This window comes from Coloeus monedula (genome assembly GCF_965178545.1).
Source record: "Coloeus monedula genome assembly, chromosome: 15".
Classification (NCBI taxonomy): Eukaryota; Metazoa; Chordata; class Aves; order Passeriformes; family Corvidae; genus Coloeus; species Coloeus monedula.
Genome location: NC_138795.1, coordinates 18,996,909 through 19,018,570, shown reverse-complemented (window position 1 = coordinate 19,018,570; position 21,662 = coordinate 18,996,909). Strand labels below are relative to the sequence as shown.

Sequence of the window (21,662 nt, the reverse complement as noted above, 5' to 3'; positions counted from 1 at the left end):
CCACAAATCTGGGAGCTGTGTGGTTTTGCTTGGAATAGAACTTATGGATGGGTAGTCTAAAAAATGTTTTGCCCTAACAGTTGCAAAAGCTGTAGCTCTTGCAATTTAACCACTCACTTTTAGGAAGATCTTACTTTCACTCAGTTTTCTGTTATCCATCATTGCAACATCTCCAGACCTTTCTCAAATCAGTAATTAGGCATGTGCTTAGGTCTTATAGCTAGAAGCTAAGTGTATACTTGAGCACTCAGAATACACATGGGAATACCCATATGCTTGAATGCTTTTTTGAATGGGATTAACCATGTGGAATAATAAAACTTATCTCCAGATTGATAATTTGTTCGGTAGCTGCCATCAAACAGGACTTCATGGGGTTGCTGTAAGATCGACTGTGCATCCCTGTGTCCCTAGTGTATCACGAGCCCCCTGAGATGGACTGTCTGGGTGGTATCTTCTTCTTTTTCATGTGCCAGAGCAGCTTGTGGCACTGGCCAAACACAGTTTGCATATACATGTGCAGGGCACTAAAATATCACATTGCTCTGTGTATCTATATCTAAGGTAGCAGTTTTAAATTCTTATAAATGTTATGTATTGTTATTAATGTTCTGCTCTCCTAAAAGGAGAGAAAAACACTCTTCAGGATACTCCTTAGGAAGGGACCAATGAATATTTCCAACAGTCTGGATTTGGGTGTCATTCCAGTGCTGTGCTGGAAAAAGAGAACATGGAGCAAAAGCCATAAAGGGACCTTGGGAGTGCTGCCAGCTGCTGACACAAATGGTCTCTTCAAATATTTCTTTTCTTCCTACATCCTCATCTTCAAGAGCTATCCTTTCATCTCTTGGCAGCCTGATTCAGTACACATCCACATCAACCAACACTTGTAACATGTCAATATATTCTCCATAGACCCTTCTTTCACCCAAATCCTTTTTCTTCCATGACCACTACTCTGTATGCACTAGCAGAAGATTTGACTTAAATCCTGCAACTGCCAGTGACCAGCGTGGTACAGGAAGTGTCCTGTGGCTGGGACAGGCACTGTGACATTCTTATCATCTCTTAGCTACTCATGTTGCTACTTTTAAGGGCAAAAATTCAATAATGCAAATAAGATGGAATGCTTATGACTATAAATGCATGTTTTGACATGCATTAACTTTATTTAAATGAAAGTTATAAATGCTTAGACTTTAAGGCTGGCAAGGCTGTGGTGTGAAACAAGCCTTAAAGGATGCTCTTGGCTCATCTCCCTGAGCCACAGGCCAGCCAGCCTTGGCTGCTCCTGCTTGGTGGCACCCAGAGCTATGTGGGGCTAAATTCTGCCTTTTAGTTCTTTCCGGCCATTATCTGGGCTTGCATTGGCTGGAGACTAGGAAAAGAAATAAAACAGCAGCTAAAAGAGAGAGCCCTTGGATGCCCTACCTGCTGCTTCCTTGGCTCTGGCTTCTCTATCCCTCTCTCTGGCTTCTGCCTGTTGTGACTATGCCGAGCCCATCTGATGTTTCTCTCTGCTGTCATCCACTGAGGCAAACTGGTGGGGGTGTGTGTTGAGGGCTGGGCCACAAGTACAAGTTTCTGTAGGAAGAAAAATAAGCTTTTTCAGACTCCACATATGAAGACCCAAGTTTATTTGTGCAGCAAAATAATGTTAATGTAGGGTTGCCCAGATAGTCCCTTTGAAATTTTGAGTGTTAATGTGCAAAGTCAGTAAAGCCCAAATTGGGTTCATTTATGCAGCAGGAAGGGAGGAGAATTCCTCATAATCTAGCCTAAAGTCGTACAGTTATCACCATTTTTTTTTTTTTTCTTTCCTCACGCAATTCTCATTCCCTGCATTTGCGGGCTGCCAGGAGGGCACTGTGCGGGGCTCCTGTGTGTGTGACACGGTGACAGCAGGTGGCAGCAGGATCCCGCCGGCTCCCGGCGTTAACGCATCCCCCGGGAACGGGCTGGGAGCCTCAGCAGCCTGGGCAGGTGCGGGTGGAGCGGTGAGAGCTGCAGGGGCGCTGCGCAGCGCGCTGAGCTCGTCCTTGCCTCTGGACACCGGGAATGTGCGGCTATTCCCGCTGGATCTGCACTGACCGCCAGCGCTGGACACCCAACCAGCCTGGTGCTGTCACAGCGGCACGGAAACGCAGTTTGGAGAGAATGGCATTGCCGGGCGCAGCCTGACTGTGGCTCTTTACTTTCGCCTCCTGACAGTGGCACCAGTGCCACTAGGTGGGGATAAGAGCCTTTTTAGGCTGAAGTTGGATATTCCTTCCCGGTCACTTACTCCGGACGGACCCTCCAGCAGTGTTTACTGCAGCCCATGTGGGTCGGGGTGTCTGGTGGCCAGTGTCCGGTGCTCGGGGTGTCCAGTGGTGCTCCCTGTCACAGCTCTGCCCCAGGAACCTGTCTGATAGACCATGCTCCAACCGGCTTTTCCAGTTGTCTCTTGAAAGCAGTTCTTGCATCACCAGTGTGGTGGCAAATTGTTGAAGTGCATTAATTAAACTCGATTGGTGGTTGGGGAAGGCAAAAGAATAACATAAATTTCTCTGTATCACCTTTGGTCCATCCTTGAGATGAGTGGCTCAGCACAGCACTCAAGACAGGGTTGTGCTGGCCTCATGGTGGCCGGAGCACACAGCTGGTGGTGTTGGTGAGTTGGAGTGATGATTATTAAACCACCATTAATAAATTTACTGTTTTTTGGCAAAACGAACATATGTTTCACTCAAATATTTTTCACCCAAATCTCATTCTGTAAAAAATACTGCTGGGAGACTGATGTGAGGGCATCGTTATAAAAGCTTAACTGACTCCAGCTGATAGTTGGGATCCAAGTACTTGCTTCCATGGTAGGAAGAGAAGTTCCCCATGTGGATGTTGGCTTTTGACCTTTCTTCTATTTAAAAGGTCAATGAAAAGTTTACAAACCCTGTCTTTTCCACTCTGCTCAGCCTTGCACGCAGTCATGTTGTTTTAAACAATACTCTGTTGCATTGTAAAGTACCACTGGAAGGAAAAGCTGGGGTTGGAGGGCAAGACTCAATGAACAGACGGAACAGTACTTTGTAATAAGAAAGACAACAGATACTATGTTTTGCCTTTGGCAGTGCAACCTTTTTTGTAATTAAATTATCAGGTTAAAAAAAGCCCTTTTAATTATTTAAGGACTAGAAGAAAATAAGGTTAAATAAATAATTAATCATGCTACAAATAGTTATTTTAATTCTAAGTACTGTAACATTTTTCAGGGACCCATTATTTATTTGCACTCCTCAGTGGGAGATTTTTATTAAGTTTGCAGTTGTAACCCCAGATTTGTATGTTGTTTCCTTGCAGGTAAGTCTGGATTGGTCTGTTTGAACTGTGCAGTTTGGGAATGTAAGTGAACAAAGTAAGCCTTCTTCAAGCTGTCCCAGCCTGTTAACAAGGTCAGAGGGTTTTTTTTGTGGTTTTTTTTTTTTTTTTTTTTTTTTTGTTTGTTTTGGTTTTTTTTTTTTTTTGAGCTCTAATACTGTAAGTTAAAATACAATGGATACTGTAATTGCAGACTGCTATGGCTGTGAGATAAGACGGGATCTTTATGTCAGCTGTGAATGTCACAGAACAAATATGTGCACTGAGAACTATTATGCAGACTACTACTGTTTCTCTAGTCCATCCTTAAACTAGGACTGGGTGGGAACAATATGAAATATTTGCATTACTGACATTTAAATGGTAATACAACTTTTTATACTATTTCTTCATTGATCATTTAAATGGGTTCTCTAGTTTTGACAGATTTCCAGATATAAAACCTACAGTACCTTCACTTAAATGGGGCCAAGTCAATAGGTCATACTCTGAAAAGATTACTTTGTGGATCATTCAGAGCTGATTATCTTTTATTAATCACCTGGAAGTAGGACCTTGCTAGAAGTCAATAAAATGCTGTTACTGGACTGGCATGCCTTGCTTCACACCTAACCCATGCTCTGTGGGTTTTTGGAGGCTTCCAAGCACTGGAATGAGTGGGCTCCATTCAGATGGTGGCATGTTTATTGTCTCAGAGCTGAAAATGAATTCCTTTGAAATTTTCTTCCTCTTTTTTCTTCTCCCATTATCTTCAGGAACAATTACATTCACATACGTGCAACCAGTAGATACACATCTGTGATTTTTGAGAACTTTCAGATTACTGTCCATCTCCTGTCTACTTCAGTCCTGTTATTTCCTGCAAAAACAGAGAACACTGAGCATAGCTGCAAAATTCAGTGGTGCCACTCAAGCTGTTATGAGTGTTAGGATCACCAACGTTTTGCTCTCAATAAATGCAATATTTTGCTATTGGGAAAATGTTTGACAGTGGAAAGAGAAATATTTTACACCAAGCAAAGTGTTGTGTCTTGTGTCTGGGAAGTGTGGCTGTAAGGCAGTCTGTCTGGGAAGCCTCAGACAACAGGTACATTTTTCTGTCTCTGATAGATTCATGCATGTACAATATCAGCATCTTTTGCCTGCTTTCAGCTGGATCCCAGCTGACTTCAACACCGCAATTCAATCCATTTACATTTTTCTCTTCTTAAGCAGAAGGCCCTTAAGAAAGGATGCCTCTGCCCCAACCCATGGCACTGTATTAACTTGTGTGTTCCCGTTTCTCATCAGTAACTTGTTTCTTCCTGTAGCCCTCTCTCAATTTTATCACAGTGTGCAGATCTTAATAATTTTTCTCTATGTATGTCTGTGATATTTTATCTCTCCTTGTTTGTTAGAGCCATTGACAGTTTAGTATGGGAATAGATTGCCACTGTGACGCACTTGTCATGACAAAACATGATTTCCTAATTCTGTATAGTTTTTCTAGATCTTCTGGATGTCTGTCTCTGTATCTCAGAGATGGTTGCCCCAAAGCAATTTTTTTGTGTTATATTTGATCTGAGCTGAAAAGCATCAGTGAGCCTTATGCATTTATCTACATTCTTCAGGCAAGTTTATTTCTTGATAAGTCTTTTAAATATAAGCACAATGTATGAAAGTATTAAACCTCGGCTGATGAAATTCAGGAGTATATTTTACTTTGAGTTTACAGCCTTTTAATAATTTAGTCAAGACCATGGAATGGCGCTTGACCAACTTGTAAGTTATTAGGACCTCTAAAGGGTTGAGGCCAACTAGTGCTTTGGGAGCTTTGAAATTTTATTTTGAATTAGTTAAGAATTAATCAATTCATGAGGGAGTGAGGGAGTTTAAAGCTAAATGTATCACCAGGAAAAACTGTGGGCACAAAAGCAAAGTTAGAAAAGTGATTCCATCTCCTGTGTTGATTTTTGTTGGGTTACACAGTGATTGGATGTTTGCCAGGTCTCTAAAGTCTGTTGAATTTGCTTTTAGAGATGAGAAAATGAAATTTCGTTGTTTTGCCTTTCCTGTCACCTTGTCTTTATAAATCTTTCTGTTTCTGTTGTGTGTTTTGAATCAATAAATGTTATTGTTTGTGTTTTAAAAGGAACGTTTCTTTGCTGAGGAGGAATTCTAGGAAATTGAGTAACATTACATAGTTCCCCCTTGTTTGAAGTAGTGAACCTGAAAACTGGGTACCTCAATGGTCCTGGGGCTCAACATCCCTTCGCGTTTCTGCTGTCTTCTTGGAGGTGTCCCCCAACTACAGTTCTTCTGTAAAGTATATATAAAATATAGTTGGTTACTCTGTTTGCACACTTTTCGTTCAATGTTCATAGAGACCAGGTGTTGCTGTTATCAGGACCACATGGCATCCACTAATCTGTACTGACAAAGACCAAACAGCACATTCAGATTGCCCTGCTGCAGAGATACGTGTTGATATGTATTGCATGGAGCGAGGCCTTTCATTCCCCTGGATTTCCTACAGGCATCTGCAGGAAAGCATCTCCATTGGTGTTTCCATATTTCAAAGCACGTCTGGCACAGCCTGGGACAAGACAAGAAGGGACGGGTCAGTGCTTTGAAACTGCTCTCAGAGAGCAAATGATCTCAGTGAAATGCATTGTTGATGCTCTTCATCAGTGAGTGCCAATTTCAGCCAGTATTTCAGGAAGTCTTTGTTAACTCAGACCCAGAGTACTCCAACAGAGAGATTCTGGGGGTCTAAGTGTGAATCTTGCCTGCACATACAAATCATGATCAGACCTGGACTTTCCTTTGGCCCTGCTTCATTCCATGATTTTCAGGTATGCTTTGTAAACCTCCACAATTCCTCTCCCTCCTTGGTATTTATGCTCTTTAAATATAAGTAGACAGTTAACACCTTTTCCTGAGTCAAGTTATAAATATTTTTTTAGTTTTAATATATCTCTACGAGTCTCCTCTAGCAGCCTTGTGGGTGCAATCTTGTCATTCCTGCAGATATACAGGATCTCAGTTTCAGTCTTGCTGAAAACTGCTCGGGACCATGATGGAGCAAAAACTGCACGGTAGGTGAGCCCAAGATGTGAATTTTGGTGACTTGCTGGACCACAGAAGGCATACTTCAGAATCTTGTGAATAGCTGAATTTACAACTCTAATTTCTACAAAGAGAAAGGAAGAAAGTAAAAATTCACCAATAAGTCTGAAACAGTTTTCTTACTCAGCAAGTCTTTCAGAAAATGCTGTAAGAGTGCTTCCATACACGAGACAAGCCAGGTAGCTTTCATCAGTGCAGTCTACTTGGCAAGCAGCATATTGCATCTTCGTTTCTTAAGTGCTTTGTCTGGGCTGTGACAGATATCTGCTAACGCAACAGACTGCCTTCAGACGCAAGATATGTCTTTTCAAAAGGCTGCTTCACAACCAACGTAGTTCTGAAGCTTTTAATGTACATTATCTGACATGATAGGGGCTAAAGTTGTTATTTTGGAGAGCAGTGATCAAGTATAAGGTTTGGTTCAAGAGGGATTTTGAATTCTCTGATAAAATTGAAGTGGTGGGGAGTTGCAGTAGATTTGGAAGCTTTGTTTCAGACCCTAGTTCTGCTACTCTTAATGGTGACATTGTAGACACAGTCTTGGTTCTCATTAACCCTTTGAGAGGGATAAGTTTGCATACATCCCTCTCAGGAATGGAGGAGACCTTGGAACTTAACCAGAGAGCTGAGTGGGTGTCCAGTCCCTGGTGCCCCCAGGGCTCGTGCAGCAGAGTTGGTGCTGGTGGGAAGGAGTCCCCTCCTGCCCTACCATACATGCATTACTAAGCTGGAGTTACCTCGTATGAGGGTGGGAGGGAGGAGAAGCTGTGCCATGGTGGCCTGAGCCCACAGGCTCAGTGTTTGCTGCACATGCCAATAGCTGCGGATGGAGAATGGCAGGAGAGCAGCAGAACTGACACCCGGCACTGCAGCCATAGCTGGAAACAGAGGCTGCCCTGGCCAACCACAAGAATGGACTTGGGTCTTTATGCTACAAAAAGCATCTCCTTTGGTCTAGAGGACACTTCTGGCTGAGAATTGAATACATTGTGTGGGAGAGTTAGCAAGATGCTTTGTCTTCAGGCATAATTCTAATTTTTCCTTTTGAATGTGATTTTGTCTTCATGGTTTTTTCCTCATTATAACTAGAATCTTGAAAGTAATTTTAAAAATTAATGGCAAGTCAGACATAGTGGCCAAGCTCTAAGCTATACTTGGGAAGAGCACATGGCAATATCCCTGCAGCTCTTGGCAGACACGGTGCTCCAGTGGCCACACAGCCTGACGTGTGTTCCAGCTGCAAGGCAAGGGCATCCTCTCTGGGCTGTTCATTTTCTAAAATGAGAACAGAAACGTGAGAGCTTCACGTAATAAGGTTAAAGATTAAAACTGACCTTGATTTTTTTGCAAGTCTATCTGTTGTGCTAAGATAGGGCTTTTTTTCTTCAAGGAAGCTTCTTGACATGGTTTCCTATGTGATAATCATAAATTGGGACTAATTTATGTAAAATGTATAAAATGCAAGATGTTTCCTTCCTTGGTTATCACATATGGCTTGTTGAGGTCAATCCAGTGGTGCCTCTGTGTTGTCTTAGAGGAAAAATTCTTCAGACTAAAATTTCACTAAAATTCTAAAAACTTCCTTTATTTTTCCCCTGCTCTTCTCTGCACTATGTTGGAATTTTTCTCATGCCATTAGCACCCTCTATCTCCTTTTTGTAGCAGAGATTGGCTGTGTGGGGTGTCTAGGGCACTCTGCATTGTCATTCAGCTAGGGGAGCTGAGGCTTCTCTAAAGCTCTGTGAGTGTGGTACAGCCAAATGACTGAAGTTTCAGGAAAGGGATGAGAATGCTCAAGCAGTTACTTGCAGGTATATCCCTGACAGCTGTACACGCCTATGCTGGCTACGCAGTTTTAACCCTAATTTCATGCTCTGTCTGAAATGACAGGTTTTTACACAAGGAGGCACCTTTTGTGTCACCGTTACACATTAACTTGTTCCAGTGTTAGAGTTTCAGCTGCTTTCCATGCCTGGTATCTGTCCTTGCTAAATCCATGAGAGCAGAATGGCATTGGATGGTTGGGAGAATACTGAGGAGTGATTTGGGAATTTTGTTTTCTGTTGGTGGCTCTTCCAGGACAGGCACAATCATGTTAGTCAAATGCTTCATCACACCGTGCATCCCATTCTCCACTGTCCCCTGGGTCCGTGACACAGCTGCACCATGGAAATGCTTCATGCAGGGTGTTACAAAGCATTAGCTGCTGCTGCTGCTGTTGCCTCCCTGCTTTTCCTCCCCAGCAGCCCTTGGTGCTGCTTTGCTGCAGGTGCAGGAAGCCAAGCCAGCACACAGAACTGCACACTTGTGTTTCCAGTGCAGCTGTAAACAGCCTCTTTAAAACATGGGCCATGGTGTAACTAGAAGTTTACTACAGATGTTAACTATTACTTCGGAAAATGTAGAATAATCACTTTTGAGATCGCTGGTATCACTGAACCATAATCAAATCATCTTTTTTTGTCAGTGACACAAGCTGGAATTTCTTCTCAACATTTACCTGAAAATTAAATCTCTACTGGAAATATCTTAATTTATTATTTTATCATTTATTTAAACTGAGAAAGTCCACATTGCTTCTGAAATCAGAACTGTAAAAATAAAGGATTAGAGTGGAAGTGCTAGCTGACCTTGGGGGTTGGGAAAACTGACACACCCCTTGCAGGTGTTCGGCACTGCCTTTGCTGGGATGGAGCTTGCTTGTTAAAATTGTATTTTGTCATTTGCTCTGATGGTTGTCCCTGGATTGATTCACTGAACACTGCTGATAGCGTTATATTAAGAATGTGGTTAGTAGCCTGAAAAAAAATTTGAATTACACTATTGTTTAAGGATATGACTAGGAGACTTACAAAAAACAAAAGTCTGGGAAAGTTTATCTGTGAAACACTGAAATCTGAAAACACTGCCCGGGACACCTAGCAAATCCTGACTGTACTGTTTGGTTATACCCCGCATAAAGCAGGAAGATGACAACTCTTTTTTTGGAGACTTAATTCCCATTTGCATTAAATTCTTACTACATCCTTTTGCATGACCCAATTAGAAAAGAATTATATTGCTCTGTGCGAATTTTATTCATTAAATAAATTGGCTTGAAATTAATCATTATCAGCAATTGAGAAAATACTGAGAACATTAAAGAAAATATTGAAAAAGCTGGAACTGACACATTTGCCTTAACAGAGCTGTATTTGAAAAGGATGTGTGCACAAAGAATCCAAGGCATAATGAATCCTCCTACACACACCATGGAATAAAATATTTATACTGTAATCATGCTATTAATAAAATGATGGATCAGCCAGCGTCTGCTGCAACAGAACTCAGCTGAGAGCCTGGTTACTGTCTAGATGGGGCAAAACAATGTAAGAACTGAAGACCAGAAGAATATGGACTAGCTTGGGAATCCCTGTCCTGAATTAGCTGTTCAGTTGTGTAATTCCCTGACTTTCAAAAAGTCTCCCATGGCAGCTGGCACTGTCCTTTTAATTTTGGTGTGCAGTGAAGGGCCAGGGAGCAGAAGGAAGGTCTGCAGTCCTGCTGTGCTGCTGCCACCCCTGGTGGGTCCCTGAGAGTGCTGGGGGGGTTTCTGCAGTGATCTCCTTGTTTCCAGTTGTTGAAGTTAATTCTTGAAGGCCATCAGGAATGGTTGGGCTTGATCAGAGCAGGGCAATCTCAGGGGCTTTGCTGTCAGTTGCTGCCCTCATCAAAGTGCTGCTGTGGTGCCAAACAGGTCATCTTCTCTTCTTTGGGCTTGGTCCAGTTTCCAAGGTTTAAAGTAAAAGATCAAAAACCAGGAGGTTTGTGTGGGGCAAAATGATGGGTAGAAATGAGAGGAACAGTTCATCTGCACTGTGAACAGACACTGTGGGGCCAAATCTTAGATGTGCCCTTAAGGGTAGCTGTACAGGAAAATTTAACTAACAAATAGATACTGTCATGGTGCTTTCCCTGTTGCTATCGTGATTCCCATTTTCTGATGCATATGTGAGTTCACTTTGAGATCTCTCCTTGTTTGCTGGGAGCAGAAGGGAGATATTTCTCACAAGTGAGGTGTTGACACTGGCACGAGCCATTTATCTGTGTGGTCCCCAGCATTTTGCCCAACATATGACCTGCCAGAGGCATCTTGATGCCCAGTTCTGCACTAGTTCAAACTTTACCCAGTGTCAGAGTATGCCAGGCACCCAGCCTTCCTCCTTGGACAGAGGGGAGGAATATGGGCAGCAGTTCCCCTGCTGCTTTGCATGTGCATGGCTGAATTGCATAGTCATGGATAATGGTAGGTGGAGATTTTCCTCCCAGAACACTCCTGTGTTTCTTTGTTGACAGGAGTGGTTTCCTGCACAGTGAATTGCTCAGACTCAAAAAAGAACAACTGAAAATTATATTGAGAGTTTGTTACAAATATGATCTATTGCTGTGAGAAGGTAACGAGCAGGAAACACACAGCCTGCAGCTTTGTTCTGTCAGCTTGCCCAGGCTAAATAAGTTTTGATTGGAGTTTATTTGAGTAGGTTCTCTTCTCTCTCTATCCCTGTCTCTCCCCAAAGACACTTTACTGGTGGATTGGGCTGGTCAGAGAACAGCTGGGAAGTGCTCTAGGTTAAAAAAATTGCTCTTTTTTGTCTGATAAAAGAGGAATCCTCATGTAGCTTCCAGGAATTAGGGTGCAGAGCAACCAATAACTCAGTAACAGAAGTGTCATAAGGGGAAGGCAGAGTCCCTTCTCTGCTTTCTGGGGGTGGGAGAGGCCCCCTGACTGGACCTGTGCGCAGAGCTAGGGCATCTCTCTGCTCTACTTGGGATAAAGCAGAACTTGGACTTTGGCTTTTGAATCCAAGCAGGGAGAAGCACAGAACTATAGAATGGTTTGTGTTGGAAGGGAACTTTAAAGGTCATTTAGTTCCAGACTCCCTGCTATGGGCAGGGACACCTTCCACTATCCCAGGGTGCTCCAAACTCCAGTGTCCAGCCTGGCCTTGGACACTCTCAGTGATCCAGGGGCAGCCACAGCTTCTCTGGGCACCCTGTGCCAGGGCCTGCCCACCCTCACAGTAAAGAATTTTTTCCTGATATCTAATCTAAACCTACTCTCAATTTGAACCCATTCCCTCTTTGTCCTGTAACTCCAGGCTCTTGTAAATAGTCTTGCCCCATCTTTTGTGTAAGTTCCCTTCAGGCGCTGGAAGGCCACGATCAGGTCTCTGAAGCCTTCTCTTTTCTAGGATGGACAATCCCAATTCTCTCAGCCTTTCCTCATAGGAAAGGTACTCCATCCCTCTGAGGAAGGGAGGATGCCTTGGCATGTCAAACAGCTGGGCTGCTATGGAAATGCAGCTTTCTTAACAAAAAGAAAAAGAATATATCAATTTCTGTGGAACATTTTTATTTTCTACAAAATAGACATTTTAACAAGAAAAAGAAATTCTGTATTTCTTAATTGGTTATGTTGGTAGATCAGCTGAGAGCAGCAGCAAACCAGAAAAGAGGTACAAGTGAGCTGGACTGTGAGAAATTCCCTTTCCCACACAGAAATAAAATTAATTTTCAATGCTTATTGGCATCACCCAGCTCATTTCATTTTTGGTAGGAGCAAAGATTTTAAACCTGACCAAAATGAATATTGTTACTTTCTTCTTTTTACCCTCTGTCCCAGTCCATTTCCATCAGGTAGTGTTTCTTTCTTTTGCTTTCTGTACTCAACCATTGTTTATTGCTCTAAATTATAATAACTTATGTCTGGACTGTCCCAAAGGTGGTTTTATTTCTGTGGTAATTGGATTTGATATTTCAGTAAATTCTTAACCTCCTCTCAGGAGTGTTTAGGCTCAAGGAGAATTCCAGTAACAGCTGTGAGATCCTCAAGTGGAGTTCAATAATGAAGAGAAAAGTATAAGATTTATTTTTGAATGGGGGGTACCTGAGAAAAGCTGTGGATGTCATTGATGCTAATGATATTGATAAGGAATTGATACTTCTAAAATATTAATAAATATTAATATATTGGAATACTCATACAGAAAACAGCTTCACTCCGGTCTTTAGGGACACCCTGCTACACAGCAAAGCTTTGGAGAAGTCATTAAGAAAACCAATTACAGCTTTCAAAAGAATCTGTGGAACTGGTTCTACTGTGAACAGCAACACAGGGTCCGCTGTGCAGCTCAGGACGGTCCACTCATCACAGAGACAGCCTTGAACTCAGAGCATCATCCCAGTGCTTAATGTACCGGGGCAGGAGTGTCCTGGGAGACATCAACATAAAGCATCAGCTGAAGATAGAAGTACACAAACAGTTAAAAAAACCAGTAACTGAAACAGCAAGCTGGATTTCAGGCTTTCAGAACAGTATTATTAATGCAGTAGTTTAATAATTATAATAATAATGTAAATTTTTACTTTTACACGCATCTATCTATCTGTCTATCTAAACTATCTTTCCAGGTTAGATTGTCCCAAAATAAGTTAAAACAGTGATGAGTGTGGTACTTGATGTTGTGCACAGAATTCTCAGTCATTGGAGACCAAGTAATCAAAATTTACCAGAAAAAGTGGCCTTATTTTCAAAAGGATGCAGGGTTTTTTTTGTAATTCTGTGCATGTCTGGCTGCAAATCTGGAGAGCTAAGGGAAGGTAAGTAGGAAGGACAGACAAGTGCTTGCTAATGGCTGCTATTAGGTGGCTCAGAATAAGGTCCTTCAGAGAATCTGTTCCTAACTGTCACGTCCAAGGGCATGGAAGCAATTTCAGTGTTTTTGGGCGCTCGTGGAAGTGCTTCCCGAGCCAGAGCAGTCAGTTGCACGCAGTGCTGGCCATGGGCACACTGTGTCCTTGGTGCCATTTGTTGGCTTTCCTCGCCTGGGACAGCCATGGGAACGGCAGCTGACCTGCACCAAGGGCAGTTGTTTAATATCTACACAAGCCCCCGGGGCAGGGGGAAAGGCTTTTGCTTCTCATAGATCCCTCAAACTTAATCTGATTTCTGTCTGACAAACCTGTTCTTATAATATTTCAGATTTTACTAGATTCCTGTAAATGTGTTTGCAGTGTGGGAAAACAAGCTGCTTGAACAAATAGCTAACCTTTTGTACCTGTATTCCAGGCAAAATACCGAAATTGGGCATCTTCTTAATGAAATGTTTTTGCTTTGAGTTTTATGAACTTCACTATCAAGCAAAGAAAGTAGTCGGACTTCTTCCTCTGTGTTGTTAAAGTATAAGATCCCTCTGAAGCTGTAATTCAGTGTGAAAAATTTTACTAGATATCAAACAGATCTGGTGGATTTTGGCTGTGTCAGAGAGGAAATGCTGAACACAGTGGTTACTGTATATTCTGTTGCCTTAGAGACTGAAACATCTGTATCCATGCAGGCAAGTGATGCAGACATGGTAAGATTTGACTTCCTTACATTCCTGTGTTCATCTGGCTGTCAATGGAAATGTTTTATGGTGCGGATATTCTGGGCTTCTTTAGCATTGTATTTATCTGGTTGTGTGGCATGTCTTGGACTAGGACGGCTTTTTAATTAAAGTCTAACTCTGAAGTCAGGACGCTCCCTAAGAAAAGATGCTTTTACATAAATAATTTTTCAAGATGAACTTGGAGGGACTTGAAATGATTGTTGTACTGGTGATAATTGTTGGATTTGTGAAGGTACTTGAGCATCTGGGTCTCCTAGAAGACAACTTTGAAGGTAGGATATTAAGAAATAGAAAATATTTTATTCTGAAAGCCAGTTGCTGCAGAGGCTTTTACTTTAATCTGTATGTGCATGTGCAGCGTTTGAGTATCAGGGGAGCTGAAAGGTAACTGAAATAACATTATATGCTTTCTTTAGGCAAATGAAATGTGTTTAAATGTCTATATAGTATTGTAGCTCTCATTGCAACTCTGAAAATAAATGTGACAATCTTAAACCATTCTTTGTTTATGTTTAAGGTTGTTTCAAGAACTTCAATACAGATTTATGTGCTTTAGTAAACTGCAGGTCACATCCCAAAGCTCTGAATGAAAGGTTTAAATTTTAGTAAGTTTATCATTATATCCTCTCAATTTGTTTTAATTTCTAGAAATTTCATGGTTTATTTTTAGCTATTGGCTATTATTAACAGGAAGTCCAAAAACCTTACTGAACTTACTTAGATGAATGTTTCTGTCGTAATCAATTCAGCCCTTTTTCAGAATATTTATCTTTAACAGATCTGTTTGGTCTTGCTCTCTATTCTCATGTATGTTTTTGGAAAACATTGCTGATTGAAATGTAAATATGCTTTGTAGAATATAGTTTGAGGGAGCTGACTGCTAAAGATATCTTAATTCTTGGTACCTCCCTGTTTTTATAAACAATGTAATTCATGTAGAAGCACACAAATATTAAATATAAGCAGAAGGGATGAATTTTAGACAGTGAGCTTTATAAATCAAAGCATGTCTGAGCAGAGTCTCATTTTTTAATAGGGAGAGTAGATTTACAGTGTGCCTAAATATTCTTGAATATTGAACAGCTGCTTTTTTTAGAAACTTGAGGGTCCTTTTTCATGGTAAACAAGAAACATGCAGGTGTTAAAATAACCTTCAGCTACCACAGATACAGAACAATTATTCCTTTCTGCTTCAGCGCTTATGACAGCCTGGAAGAGGTGAGCTTGCTGGCCTCATATTATTTACATGACAATATTTGGTACAAGGTTCGAAGAATCTTGGAGACTAGCAGCAAGTACTATAAACGGAGGGAAAAGTTACAAAACTTTTGGTTCATTGATTGTGTGCTTTTAGTTCTCATGCATGTGTTTGCTTTTCCTACTTCCTGCTGCTTTGAGCATTTTTCCTTACTTTCATGTTTGGGTGAATTAAGAGGTATGTGGTGATGATTGATGCAAAGCTTTTGATTTTGAAGCTGAGGCAGTAATGCAGATTGTTTAGCAATTGCTTTACATACCAGCTCTAACTTTTCCAGGGCTATTGAAATAATCAAATGGTGCAAGCAAGACAGAGTGACAACAGAAAAATCCATTTAGTCTGTCTTTTGTGAGTCTTCAGATGTCTGTGTGCTCCTATCACAGAGAGTGTTAGATGGTGCCTGATGTACAGGTAATTTCCTGTCTCCAGCTCTAGCAAAGTCCATTATTAATTGGTCCATCTGGGCACCTGGATTTTTTTAATCCTTTTATTGTCTGTCTGAATGCATTCTAAGGGCAGATTCTATTTAACAACTTGGTTAAAAAAGAATAGAGCATTGAAGAAGGAAGCTTTAGGAGAGGGCAGTTCGTGGGTTTGGGTAGCTGCTCCTTCCCAGCACCCAGTCTCCAGTGTACCTGTGAGCTGTACTCATGTCATGAGGGGGGAGTGGCACATTGCTGAGTCCTAAGAAGAGGGAAAGTTTGGGAATATTTGAATAATTCAGAGCAAATCGTCATAATGTCTAGTTGTATTTCTGATGAAATTTACATTAAAATACTGTGAATTATACTGAAAAAGGGATGAGGTTAACTTCACAGTAATATGTTAGAACTTCAGGTGAAGCTGGCATTCAGACTCTGTAGTTGGAACATGTGTACAATTATGGCTTCATTACAGTTGCTTCTGCCATGTCCACCCTTGTGTAAGAACAGCATACACATACTTAATGAAGCCCTGGTCCTTGTGAGATCTGCTGCTTGCTTTGCTGTAATGGTAAGATGACTTGAATGAGGTTGTCTCTCAATAATTTCCAGCAGAGACTATTGACTGTTTATTACAATAGGTTAGTTCTTAACGTTCACATGTTGTTTGTTATACAAAGAAATTATACTTAATATTCTAGTGAGAACAAATTTTAACTACTTGTAACTTCCATTATTTTTAATAGCACTGCATAATGCTGTAGGACTTAGTATGATGCTCCATAGGAATCTACACTGTCAGTAGAGTATAAATTCCACAAGCATGCGTTATCCTAGGAAGAAACAAATTTCTGTTGCCAGACTTCATTGAGCAAAGAGAAAACAGAAACACAGAGCTGTAGAAAGGTGTGTGCTCAACCTCAAGCACAGCATATGGAGTGCTAGCAAGCAATAGCCAGAATAGCTGGACCTTGCCTTTGGCCCAGATAACTCCTATCTGTGGTTTCAGTTCCCCCAAACTGTTGTGGAGTTTGTTTATACTGAGCAGCTTACAAAAGTACACTGCTAACAAACTGTGCGTTGAAACCACTGTAATTATCATTCAAACTCATCAATACTTTCTACAGAGAGACTTTCAAAGTGACTTTAAAAAATAGATTATAAAATCTATACATTTTTAAGTGGAGGAAGAGGGCTCAAATTACCCTGGAAAGAAACAGGCAAAACTTCTTGAAATTCTGTACCCTTCCAGCCAGTCATGATAATAAATGTGCTCTCTGGAAGATCACAGTCACTAAAAGGAGATCCTGGTGCTGGAGTTCAAGTCCTTGACTCTCGCTGCCCTCAGCTGGGTTTCAGCTGTCATTGATGAACATACTTTGGGGGTGTATGCTTCAATGTGGACTCATGATGAGCAAGTACTCAGCTTCCTGTTCTAGCTTTGGGATTTTTACATTCTTGCACTTTCTTGGCTTTTTTGACTGGCTGATAAACTCAATAGAAAGCATTTAATACCTACAGGCAAGCTCTGGCCTACACATCACTTCTGTGCACTCATGTGAGCCAATAGGACTGTGCCATTTTTGTGAGCACAGAATAACCAAAGGACAGGGACCTTCTGAACAGAAATAAACTTGTTTGGTACCATCTGCCGTGGTCTTCTACATTCTAACTGACAGGAGTGTGCCAGAGGTTTTCCTCTCACGTCTTCAAGATGGTGCTCAGACAGATGGAATGTCTTTTTTTCTACATACTCAATTTATTCACAAGTAAAATGGAGTTAAAAGTAATGACTGGATCCATTTTCCTCCAAGCTTAACCATGACCATAAAATACTTGGAACTTTTACATGGAGAGGTACTAGATCAGCAGGCTGTAAACTGTAAGAATCTGCTAGCAGTGTGTGCTATTATGCACTGCTGTGCATGTAATAAACTTCTCTCTTCGTTCTGCCACTGCTGACAGGCTCATCATAGTGATCATCTAATTCACACCTTAGAAGCTGGATGAGAGATTGTCACAGGAGACTTGGTGGGTGTAATAGACAATCAGGATCCTAATTTTTTCCACTAATCTTACATGACTCTTTGTTTGTAATATCAGCTGGATATTTTACATTTCTTCTTATCACCTACACTTGAAAAATCTTTCCACTGAAAGTGCTTGATGCTTTCCAGGTGAATATAGTTAGTGCTGCACTTTTCTTGTATTCAGTGCACACATGCTTACTTCAGATGTGGAAAGTGACAAAGTAAGATTCTGTCTTAGTGCATAATTCCTAATAAACTGTCAAGATGAAAAAGGCAGGAAAGCAGGTTAGGGCAGAAGAATGTATCTGTTCTTTCAGGTGGGGAGGAGCATGCCTGCAGACAGAGCAGGATGGGAAAGAATTAAGTCTTTCTCTGATTCCTACTACAATGTGAGATAAGAGAACTTCTAAAAACAGGGTAAAAATTCTGTCTTCCAAATTAATTTTTCAATGTTGTCTTGTATCACAGTGACTGGGTAGAATTGGTTTCTCTCACTGGCACACTGCTGACATTCCTGGTCTTCCTCTATATCAAGCAAAAGGGTTACTTTTATTCTGGCAGGCAAGTCAGGATTTTTATCAGCTTCAGTTTACATCATCTGAGGTAGAGGACAACAGCAAGGCGGGTGAGAGGATCTGGTAATTTTGGAACTGACCTCTTGGGAGAGGTAAGGTCTGTTGCTTACACATCATCTGGAATCCATCAGGTAGATCAGAGAGTGGAGGGAGAAGACATCTAAATGTGGCTAACCTGCTTCACCTGTCAGAGAAGAGCAAAGGGGAAGTTGTAGCTGAAGGCCTGACATGGTAATGAGACAAACCCAAATGGATTTTGTCAGCACAAATGCCAAGCAGGCATTTTAATCAGTAGTGAATGTTCTTTCCTTCTTTCCTCCCAAAAGACAAACCTAAAATACTGTACTTAGTCCCATGTTGTGATCATGCTCCTTGCTTGGGCTATCATAAATTACAGAGTGAGGCTGAGATGTCCAGCAGGCACAAGGTGCAGCTGGATTGTGAGTTCTGGGGACAGTCCAAGAGCACCAGGCATCAGCACTATCCTTTCCTCCTTTGGATCTTTTGGGAGGGTTTCATTCCTGACGAGTCACCTCTGTGGAGGGAGTTTGGAAATAACTGGGTCTCTGGAAGCACAGTACCTGCAGAGTGTGACAATTAGAGGCTGAGTTAAGGAACGTGGGCTGCTGTGACTGCCAGCCACTGAGCTTGACCAGCCCGCCCGAGCAGTTGTCAGCACGGTACTGTGAAATGGAGCCTGAAGGCTCTGGCACGGGTTCCTTTTTTTCCTATTCATCCAGGCTCCTTTTTAAAAGAATTCCAAGGCCGTTTCCTTCATTTTTCACACTTCCCTTTTCCATGCTTTTCAGTCAGTAGGGAGGTACAGAACTGCCCATATGCTGCCAGTGCCCTGGGTGATCATGTTGCCCCTTGTTTCTAGCTAGAGCAGTCAGGACAGATGTTAGTCCATCCAGCATATTATGCAAAAGCAGGCAAATCAACAGTCACTCAAAACTGTTGTAAAAAAAATGCAGAATTCTCACATTGTTCTTCACATGGCTTTTCTCCTGAAACTGAAAACTGCTGTATTATGGCCCTGATTTTTGTGAGTATATTTGCACAGCTTTCAAACATAGTGTGCACAGAGCTTTTTCTTCTGTTTGATTTAAGGATAGCTGCCCTCATTTCAAGGGTTGTTTGATCAGTGTTTTTGTCAGGAAAATGATCTGTGTGCATATGAAGGGAGACTGCTTATAAGGTCCAGTTATTCATTTGGGATTTATAAGCATAGCTATTATTTGCTCAAGGGCAGAGACAGCTCTTGCACAATGTAAGGTGAACTTATTTGCCCATATACATATCCTACAGCCTTTAAAATTCCAGTTAATACAGGTTATGAGCACTTTTTGTTCTTATCTCATGAGGTAATAAAGCAGCTTGAATAATTTATTTCAGCCTGTTGCAGAGGCCTGTGTGTGTGAGTAGCTGTGATACCCAATGAGGCCTATGCTTGTTTGGTTAATTTTTGATTGAAGCTGAACAATTTTTTCCCCTTTGTCACTAGGTAGGAATGAGGAGTCTTTTTGCTGTGGACTAGTGGAACCCCTTGTTTTATTGGGATTTAAACACCACTTGTGGAACCACAAATTCCCTGGTATCATGATTTGGATTGGAACTCTTGTAAAGAAAAGAGAATCTTTTTCACTTGATTTCTTTGGTATTTTATTGAGAAAAGACTTCTGAGATGTTGATACAACAATAATTACACAACTCTATATTCACTCAAATTAGGACTATGAAAATATTTATATGAGTTTCAAAATCACAAAAACTGTAAAAGCTTCTCTCCACCATGCTGAAGCACTGCTTTGTGGTATCTGAGAAGTCAAAAGCACCTACAACCTCTTTGGCTACTACCTCAGTACTCTGTGACTGTGAGCAATACTCTCCAGTTGTGCAGACCAGGCAGCTTCTTTACTTAAACACCCAACAAAGGAGTTAAAAGTAATAGTAATACTTAAATAATAAAAAAGCCTCACACTTCATGTCCCAATTGTATAAACTACTTTTGCCCCAGAGATCAAGAAGGTACATGAGCGTGAGGAGCGGATTTTGGTGTTGAGAAGCCATTAATCCATAGTGAGCACAGCCAGGCCCAGGGCATGGACACTGAGGCTCACCAGGAATCCATTTTCATACTCTAACTAGATAAAAATATTTGTGTTTACAAATACATGGTGATGCCACACAGTGTAAATGTTTGGAGACAGTATCCTGAGAGGCTCTAGAGGGACATTTTAAAGTTCCAGAGCACCTGGGAAGTACACAACTGCACCAGCACAGATTTTATCCTCCTAATTGTAAAATCACAGAATCACAGAATGGTTTGGATTAGCAGAGACCTTAAAGATCATCTGGTTCCAAGCCCCTTGCCCATCCACTAGATCAGGTTGCTCAAAGTGGCTCCACAAAATGATGAGACTTCTTTTCTCAGGCAGGAACTGGTAGTGTTTGTGTGTCCCCAGGGAAACTGTATCAGCACAAACAAGGGTGAGCCCTGGGTGCTGCTGCTGTGTTGGTGGACGGAGCTGCTGTTCCTGTGTCAGTAATGGTGTGTGGCCCCATGGCAGGGGTGGTACCACCATTCACAAGGGAACGCATGCTACTGAAAATTCCTACCAGGGGAATTGGTGACCTGATAGGAGAGTCACTCTATTTACAGTTTCATCATCTCAGATCTTCTTGAAAGGTTAGGGGAACTTCTGTGACCCCATGATTCCCACAGAGCCCACTGTGGTGGACATAACCTCGCTGGGCCACTCCCTGAACTCTGTTTACTAACTAATCTTAAGTCCATATTGACAGAATGTCAATTTTATTTTTGTACCTCAAAACCATCTAGCTTCTGGCTTGTTATTTAATCCGAGTTTGCTGTACTGTGAAGTGGAAAAAAACTTTTGCTTTAATCTGTGGTTTTCCATTAAATACCTGACCCACTTTTGTCCTAACTGGAATGCTTCTGTGCTTAAAATTGCTTCCTAGTTCAGTTGTCTTGGATTCAAAGGATTTTACCACTTGTCAAAATTGTCCCTTTTTTTGGCTTTTGTCCTGACCTCTGAATTGTTACTTAAAGAACTTCTTCTATTGTGTCATTTGAAAAATGGTAGAAAAATATGCATTCAATAAACATCCCAACAATGTTGAGATGACCTAATTCCGACATGCTCTGAAAGGTGGGGTTTTTCTCTAGTTCATTCTTGTGAAAATTCTACTGTACAATATGCATATTTTAGGAGGGGAAAAAGAAGAGGTACTCCATAAAAATGTGACACATCTTAATTTTCATTTATCATATAGTTCAAAATATTGTGCTTTCTATAGCACATTTTAAAATTCTTTGAGCACACAATGTCTCACAGACAGTCACTAATTTGTAATGCCTTGGTTAATATACACTGAATTAATGTATTTCATTGAAAATATAGGGAAATAATGTTCTTGTACATCAGTGGTGACATACTGTAGTTCTGCTAGAGGTCACAGTG

At 41.3% G+C, this 21,662-nt stretch overlaps 1 protein-coding gene across 3 annotated transcripts in view; it reads left to right on the top strand.

The window, feature by feature from the left end:
• Positions 1-21,662, top strand: part of KCNIP1 (potassium voltage-gated channel interacting protein 1) — a gene marked incomplete at both ends in the record, with an annotated part of 196,185 nt that overhangs the window by 91,319 nt on the left and 83,204 nt on the right. Inside the window, one exon of one of the 3 annotated variants that reach the window (XM_082291130.1) lies at positions 14,065-14,164. The exons of the other annotated variants lie outside the window; for them this stretch is intronic. Coding sequence (XP_082147256.1) covers positions 14,065-14,164 — 100 coding nt within the window. Of the gene's footprint in view, positions 1-14,064; positions 14,165-21,662 lie in introns of those variants that run through there. 3 annotated transcript variants of the gene reach the window in all.